The sequence below is a fragment of the Heloderma suspectum genome, chromosome 5, assembly GCF_057233095.1.
Source record: "Heloderma suspectum isolate Gila_16-S chromosome 5, 16-S_ref, whole genome shotgun sequence".
In the NCBI taxonomy this organism is placed as follows: domain Eukaryota; kingdom Metazoa; phylum Chordata; class Lepidosauria; order Squamata; family Helodermatidae; genus Heloderma; species Heloderma suspectum.
The window spans coordinates 60,215,377-60,223,948 of record NC_139462.1 but is presented as its reverse complement, the minus strand read 5'-3'; the positions used below and the strand labels follow the sequence as shown (position 1 = coordinate 60,223,948).

At 41.2% G+C, this 8,572-nt stretch overlaps 1 protein-coding gene and 1 long non-coding RNA gene across 6 annotated transcripts; one reads left to right on the top strand and one right to left on the bottom strand.

The window, feature by feature from the left end:
- Positions 1-291: 291 nt before the first annotated feature.
- On the bottom strand, positions 292-8,372 carry LOC146343921 (uncharacterized). Of its 5 annotated transcripts, none has more exons than XM_084856156.1 (6): positions 7,782-8,348; positions 7,304-7,347; positions 5,174-5,275; positions 5,026-5,091; positions 4,799-4,931; positions 292-4,690 (listed from the first exon to the last, which is right to left on the bottom strand). In XM_084856156.1, the coding sequence occupies exon 6, from the start codon at positions 1,979-1,981 to the stop codon at positions 1,061-1,063; it is 921 nt and encodes a 306-aa protein (XP_084712282.1). In that variant the 5' UTR covers positions 1,982-4,690; positions 4,799-4,931; positions 5,026-5,091; positions 5,174-5,275; positions 7,304-7,347; positions 7,782-8,348; the 3' UTR covers positions 292-1,060. The 5 variants fall into 5 exon arrangements, with proteins under 5 accessions (XP_084712282.1, XP_084712281.1, XP_084712284.1 ...); XM_084856155.1 differs by lacking the exon at positions 7,304-7,347 and adding an exon at positions 5,373-5,438; XM_084856158.1 differs by lacking the exon at positions 7,304-7,347 and adding an exon at positions 5,373-5,438 and having other exon boundaries at positions 7,782-8,143.
- On the top strand, positions 6,460-7,117 carry LOC146343922 (uncharacterized). Its single transcript, XR_014792573.1, has 2 exons — positions 6,460-6,713; positions 6,938-7,117. It is a non-coding gene; the product is annotated as an uncharacterized LOC146343922 (long non-coding RNA).
- Positions 8,373-8,572: the final 200 nt, after the last annotated feature.

The following is an 8,572-nucleotide window of genomic DNA, read 5'->3' as shown; positions in this document are numbered from 1 at the left end:
TTTCCACAGTTGCTAGGTCCCGCTAGAATGGCTGAAAAGGGGTGTTGCCAGCGTGTATTCATAGTCAAAATCCATAAGGCAGTGTGTTAAACCCTTCAGTAATAACTCTTTTATCATATACCACCTTTTGAGTTTTCCTGAGAGTCTTAGTTTCCAGAGTCCAATGGCTTTTGTTCCTTACAATACCTGGCTGCTGTACGACAATCTCAGAAGGCGGTCTGCGCTCCCTGTCTGAGACGTAGGCAAAAACTAAGTCTTTGAGACTGTTGAAATTAATTTTCACAGTTAGTGGTGTTCAATGTAATGCCTTTGACCTTCAAAAAAACTTTCCCTTCTCCTGAAAGTTTAAAACCATAGGACTTAGGACCAGCCGACACAAACTCTGTGATAAATTCATCTGCAGGGATTTCGTTTGTGAAGTCTCCTAAGTAATCTCCAAGAGGGGGTATCCACTGCCCCTCCCTACTCACAAATATCACAGAATCTGTATCGTGATATAAACAGTGGTCTTGCAAGCCATCTAGCAAAGTGTAGAGCTTCAGCCGAGCATATGCTGTTGCAAAGGCAGCTATGAACACATTCTTCCTACCTAGAGTTATCATGCGGTCTTCAGAATGTTTCCAGGACACTCATGCTGCATCAGTATCAATACATTCACACATTGAAACCTCATAAGCATCAGAAAACAGAATCTGAAATAACTCATTCAGGGTCTCTCACCACTTGTGTGTTAGGCAGGTTTGTCCTATGGCCAAATTTCCCCCACAGAGAATTCAAAAATAATTTTGCAATTTGCCGTTTTGCGGGGTTCACGGCGATCTCATCGGGGCGCAATGCCACCCCTTCATTTTGGAGATAATCAGCAATATATTGCTGTTTATCTTCTGCGCTGACACACCAGTGTGGGTACCCTGAAGCCTCCTGTTTTTGGTGAAGGTGCATGTCAATGTAATCTGAAAACATACGGATGGTCCACTTTTCAAAATGCCAGACTTCATAAATTTTCACAACTTGTAGCCCTTTTCTACAGCTGTGTTCAGCTCAACAGTGCACCATGTTCCTAGCAGAGCCCGTTCCTCATCAGAATGTTTACACATTTCCTACTGATGCGCTGCTGCACAAGCTGCACGCAGGCAAACATGAGCTTACTGCCCACCTTGGTAGGGAGGACCGGGAAGAAAAGACCTCGGGGTGGGTAAACTTTAACCTTTGCAATCCCAAAGTAATCTGAGAGCAATTTAAAGTTCTCATAAATTATTCTGGGGTGACCACAAGGGTATGCTTTATTCTTGTTCACATAGGGATACAGGCTCGTAAAATCATAGTAATGAATCCGTTCCCCATCTTCAGGTTTATAATACAGACAGACTGCATTAGTACGCCCCCCAAAGAGAGCGTCTCTAGGTTCTAGAGGGTCTGGAAAATGAGCACCAGCAAGAAAACTCTTGAGGTCCTCATCTGTTTTTAACATATGCCTCCACTCATGTTCCCATATAGTTCTGACTTCAAACCCCATCAGTTTCAGTTCAGCAGCCCTTTTTTGTGTGGAGTTGTACAGGAATTCATATGTTTTACCCTGCAGGGGGTTCTTATCCTCCAGAGAATAACACACTAAACACCCATGCCAAAAGCAGCCGTGAAATTCAAAGGCTGTCTTCTTATTATCTATGACCGCATAGCCATCTAGAAAATAAGGGCCAGCTTTGAATTCCCCACCCTTTAAGGCGTGCTGAATCTGAATGTTTTCTTTATGCTCCATGTAGCTCAACCACCGAATTGCAGGGGTAGAAAACTGTTTACACTGCCAGTGATAATTATCTGGTGGGGGTATGGCAATGGTGTACTCCGTCAGAAACTTAAACCTATCCATTGCAAAAGATGTACTAGCCAGAGTGGGATATTGGAATGGATCTATTGCTAACCTTTTCTTCACATACTTCTTACCATTCCAAAACGCTCTCACTGTCTGTGTCAGTTCCATGATTTCGTGTCGGTACTTGGTGCATGCCTACTCCAAAATATTAACATCTTGCCAGCAGTAAAACATCAACGCCTTCTGCATTTCAAAAGTTTTTGACTTGTTCTCATCATACCATGCTAAAAAAGCCTCTCTCTCTCCAGGCATCATGTATTGGGCACCATAGCCCTCTGCTTTAGGCAGCGGGCCCACATAGTCCCAATTCTCAGGTTTGTTAAAATAATGTGGGAAGTAGCCCTTGGTGCCGGTAAAACCCAAGGCTTTTGGTAGCTTTGAGAGGGCCATGGGTAGATGACAGAGTGAATCGATAACTTTTACATCTAGCCCCTTCACTGATAGATAGCAATTTTCCCTCTTGAGTAATAAGATCTAGAGTCAGTTTCTCTTTTATCAGCTGACTGAGAATAAAGTAACCATCATACCCCTTTGAGTTATGGGCTATAAAAGTGCACCCTTTGAACTGCGTACTGCCTGTGAAGGTCTTGATAAATTCAGAGAGACAGGAATCACCTTTAAACTCCCATGTTTTGCCAGCCATGGCCCACAGGCTTACATTCCCATGCACTTTCTCTTCTTCTTGCCCTTACCTGGTTTATCCTTAAAGCGTTCTACAGTTTCACCCGCAAATGCTTTTGCAAAACAGAAATTGGGAACATGAAATACTCTGGTGCGCTTCAAAGTCATAAAATACATATTTCACAGACACTTTAGGCTTCTTAAGACGCCTCATATAGCACTCATGCTTATCACCATATATGATAAACCCCCAACAGACAGTGCACCGCCTTCCTGGACAATGCTCAAAGTCATGATCACCTTTCTGGAAAGTCTGACAATATTCACAATACTGTCTAAAGACACATTTTACTTTACCCTCTAAGGCCAATTCTCTATGTCTATTTAAGCAGGCACTGGATCTGCAGTTCATCTGACAACGTCCACACCTCTTCATTTTACTGACATTTACAGCACAATCTGCACTCAAGCAGAGCCTGCACATATATAGACAACTGTGACTATGGGTAAAGATTGTACTGCATATTTCACAATAGTTTTGAGCTCCAAAAACCACCTTTACACTACTCACACCATAATAATGATCATCGTGTAGCACCATAGTATAGGTTTGGGGGTACCTAGGCCCTGGTACTTTAAATAGCCCCCAACCTTCTTTTGTAAAATGTATGACTTGAATGTTGACCCTTAAATGGTTTTCAATCAATGAAATGTCACTGAGGGCTACTTTTTTCTGTTCAGACCAACCAAGTTCCGTATGTAACTGTCTGGCGACGGTCAACAACTCTGCATCTGTGGGTGTCCTCTTGGCCATTACTAAAGGACCCCCAGCAAAGCAGAGATTGGTGCCTCTGTAATTTAGATCTTTTTTTATTTATTTATTTCATTTCTATACCGCCCAATAGCTGAAGCTCTCTGGGTGGTTCACAAAATTTAAAACCAAACAACACACAATAAAACAATTTAAAATATATAGAACATTAAAACCACAATATAACAATACAACCACATATAACAATACAATCAGATGCTCGACATTTACCTTTATGACCCCTATAACCTGGCTTAATTACCAGGAGACCCCTCACTACCAAATGTTGTCATTTTCTAAGGATGATTTGACTGTTCGGGAGAGAACCTATTTTCCTACTTGGCTTCCCACCGCCCTGTGGAGCCCTCACAATTGTAACAATCAACCGCAGCATAACATCCCCACATATTTCAGCACGGCTTTGCAGGAGATTACTGATATGGGATAGAAAATCTTCTAAGTGTAAAACATCCCTATGTCTTTTAACTGAAAAAAGAGGATAAGCTAATCCTCTGCGGTCCAATCATAGTTGGACAAAATCTTGAGGAGAGATTCTCCTATTAACATCATCCAGGATTTGCTGGATCGTTGTGTATAATGTAGTCACAGCCTGTGAGAATGATGTTACATGTTCTAAATTAACAAATCTAAATTCTTCACCTATGTGCATTGACCTGTAACGCTCATGTTCCCACTCCCACCTACGCACAAGTTCTGCATATACTTGTGGGGGTTGGTCCGCATTTGTGTTATTTGTGGGTGGGGTTTGGTCCAATCCTGAAGCATCCCTGGAAGCTTCAGAAGACTGTGAGGTATCTTGAGACGCCACCTCTGGAGGGTCACCCTCTATGCATGCTTCAGAAATTTGTGAGGCATCCTGAGAATCTGCCATTGGAGAGCAGCTTTTCTTAGGAGGCCTTTGATTTTTACAGGCAGAGAGTGTTTTTTTAGCCCTGTTTAACATTTTACTAACCCTCCTCCGGCAGTAAAATCGCACTTTGTTGAATGTGTTCTTCCTATGCTGTCTTTTCCAACACCTCTGGCGTGGTTTACCACCCCCAACTTGTACGTGCCTAAAGAATGTGTTGCCATGTGCAGGATACTTTGTATACATTTTAATATTCTGAAAAGAGCTTAATTCAGATACCCCATCATTATCAACACTTAAAAACTTGCATATGGCTGCTTCAATCTCTGTATGGCGCTTCATGAGCTCATAGCCTTCTTTCAGTCTTTTAGAAGTATGTTCAAGCCAATTAGCAAGCCCCCTCCCTGGTTTAGAGATTGCAGACTCTGGGTGCCCTTCATATCTTGATCCTTTGCCTTTGGTCCTGTGGCTTCTTGTGGTTCTGCAGGGGCACTTTCCACAGTTGCAGGTTTCTGGACTAAAACCAAAAACGAGAAGTAGGGCGCATCCTTATTAATTAGGTACAAACCTCTGTCTCTCTCTCTCTCACACACACACACACACACACACACAGTCAATACCTTACCCTTGCCTGCTGTCCGGTAGCCTTTGGTTTTTTAAAAGGCACTCTGACAGGTGTCATGTTCATTGTCTTGGCCTTTGGACCTGTGGCTCTTGTGGTTCTGCAGAGACACTTTTCACAGTTGCAGGTTTCTGGTCTAAAACCAAAAAACGAGAAGGGGTAGGGCACATCCTTATTAATTAGGTACAAACCTCTCCCTCTCTCACTCACACACACAGTCAATGCCTTACCCTTGCCTGCTGGTGGTCCGGTAGCCTTTGGTTTTTTAAAAGGAGCTCCAACAGGCATCATGTTCACTGCAAAAAGCAATAACCTCTTCAGTAGATTCCTACTTTCGATATGACCCCCCTCAATCCCTTACCAACATTAACTTTTTACCTATTTTATCATCAGAAGATGGTGAGTCTATGTGCTTGTTTTTTCTTGTGGCCTTCTTTGGGGGGTTAATCACAGCAGCCTCCTGAACATTGGTTGTGGTTTCTAAAAAAGAAAACACACACACACTGCTTTCAGCTTTACAGGAAACCTTAAAAACCACATGACAATTATTAGAACAATTCTGTTTTATCTGCGCTACCAGATGCTGGTGTGAGTGCTGTCCTGGGCCTTTTCTTGCTAAAAGGATGGCTGGCCATAAAGTCTTCTGTAAAATATATATATATATAAAATAAAACATTATACACATAGCCAGTACTTTCAGAAGCAGCATGCTGTTGTTGTTGTTGTTACATTAAAATTTATTTATTTATTTAATTTCTATACCGCCCAATAGCCGAAGCTCTCTGGGCGGTTCACAAAAATTAAAACCAAACAACACACAATAAAACAATTTAAAATATATAGAACATTAAAACCACAATATAACAATACAACCACAATAAAACCTAGCAGCAGTACAGGAGTTTAAAATACAGATTTAAAACAGCAAAGATAAAAATTTAGAAAGCTAAAATGCTAAAATGCCTGGGAAAACAAAAAGGTCTTCACCTGGCGCCGAAAGGAATACAATGTAGGCGCCAGGCGAACCTCACTAGGGAGCTCATTCCAGAGCCGGGGTGCAACAGCAGAAAAAGCCCTCCTCCTAGTAGCCACCCGCCTCACTTCCTTTGGCAGGGGCTCACGGAGAAGGGCCGCTGATGATGATCTTAAGGTCCGGGCAGGCAAATATGGGAGGAGGCGATCCTTCAGGTAACCTAGCCCCAAGCCGTTAAGGGCTTTAAATGTTAACACCAGCACTTTGAATCGGGCCCGGAAATGGACTGGCAGCCAGTGCAGCTGGAGAAGTACCCCCACCCCAAAAGCCTTACCCAGTTCTTTATCATTTGACTTAATTTTGGTGCATCTCTGTCAGGTGTGTGATTTCATGAGATAGTAAATAAGGAGAAGGTGCTAGTTTGATCACTCAAAGGCATGTAGAGTCTTGCCTCAAGCTTTTGCTCTGCTCCCCCCCACACACACTACGTATGGTGTGAGAGCCTTTTGACCATTTCTAGCAGACCCCTTGAGAAGAATGGAGGGGGAAACGGCTATACTAGTTCATGCTTATTTAAGCACAGCTTGTGGACAAATACCCCATAAAATAACAAAATGCAAAACGTTCTTAATTTTGCAAAAAACACTTTCTACAATTCAATATGATATTGAACAGCAGTTAAACCCCCTCATCCTTGATCTCCAAATTCATAGTCTGGCTGATGCGTTCAACACTTTTACTGTGGTGATGCAGTCTGAGTTTGTTGATGGAAAAATCAACTGGGGGCGGATTTTAACCATTTTTCTGTTTGGAGGTATAATTGTACAGAAGCTACAGACACACGATGGGGCTCTAACAAGACAGAATATAGAAGAACTTGCTAATTTTATCACTGCCTATATCAGAAACACCAAAGCAAATTGGATCATGGATAATGATGGATGGGTAAGTTTGAAACATCCCACCACATTAAGATCCATATCCCTTGCTACAGATGTGTGTTCTTTTAATATTTATTAGGGGGGGGGGATATCACGGCTGGGTGTGGGTTCTAAGATGATAAAGAAGCTATACTGCTCTTGTATTAAAAACAAGACCCCCCCCCCATAATGCTTTACCTTCCATAAAAAATATGGCATGATAAAGCTACTATTTTCTATTTATTGCAGGAAAAAGGATTTGTAAGGACGTTTGAAGATAGAAAAGCTTGGATTCCTACAATGTGAAGACAAAAATCAAAGCTGCTTGCATGCACTATTTTTCTCTAAAATGGCTGTTGTTCTATGCATAGAGATTGCAGCAACAGCTCTGAATGAAAATATAAATGTTGAAAGTACAAAAAATAATAATTTTTTAAAAAATGGTTAACCTCACCTGTCAGACCTATTTGTGATCCTGCATCGGCACCTACTGGCGCCCCCTGGTCATGCAGATTCATTTTTACCAATAGCGGCAGGTGGATAGCAGCAGGTGGTTCCCCCCACCCCACCCCACAAAACCCCTTAAAACATACAAATTAACTAGAAAATACATGCCTTCTTGATAGACCTATGACATCAAGACTGCTTTTGGGGATTTTCTATGGAGAAGAAGAAGAAGAAGAAGAAGAAGAAGAAGAAGAAGAAGAAGAAGAAGAAGGATAGACCAGTTTTAGAGAGCTTTTTTTTTTTTTACAATATAACAACCCCAGAAAGGGAGGGAGGGAGGGAGGGATATATATATATATATATATATATATATATATATATATATGTGTGTGTGTGTGTGTGTGTGTGTGTATATATATATATATATATATACACACACATACATATATATATATATATATATATATATATGAAATAAACTTGCCTGCAGGCATACTGCACCTCTTTTAGAATACTGAAGGGTGTTTTAGTTTTTCTGCGGGGGTAAATTGGGAAAAGAAGCATAAACTGTATTGCATTTTATTTTAGTTTATCTGCACCCATCTACATTAGTTGGCAGAAGGAAAAAGAGTTAAAGTATACTCACATGTAAGGTAGGCTTCCAGGTCCTTCCCTTCAGGTTTGGGGGGTGTAAAGACACAGAGAAGTGTGGGCTCTTATCAGCGCTAGTCCTATTGTGTGAATTCTGGTACTGTGATTGGATAAAGTTAAGGATCCCCCCACCCCTAAGGTTGGCCTCCAACCTATCACTAAAAGTTAGTACCATCCTACTCAAAAACACATAATGGGGTTTCAGGTCCCCTGTAATCTATCCCCTCCATCTGGAGACATGCGGCATGCGACATTTCGGTGCCCACCCCCTCTACTCTGTAATGGAAACTAGTGATAGAAGTTGATTTTTTCAAAAATGATTCTGACAAAAATAAAATAATAATAAAAAGGGAATAGTTTTCCCTACATATAAATGCATGAAGTCGGGGGTGTCCCCTACCACCCCATCATGTTTATTTTTAAAAAATGGATACCTATGTATCCATCATTTTAAAGACAGTTATTGAGTTTTTTTCCCCCCTCTCCAATACCAGATGTTTACATTAATGCTTTCTTCTTCTTTTTTTACCAAGCTGCTAACAGCAAATGTGAGAGGACTAGACCATTGCCGCCGCCCCCCCCCCCCCCCCCGCTAAAGGGCAGGCCATGTAGGATTTTTATAAAATCTAAGTGGCACTTAAGGAATGTTTTATTTTTTATTTTTATTTTTTTAAAGACTCTTGAAGGTTTTACTTGCAGCCCTTGTGTTCTCTTAGTTTAATGATTCTTTCAAAAACGATTCTGACAAAAATAAAATAATAATAATAATTTTAAAAGAAAAGGAGG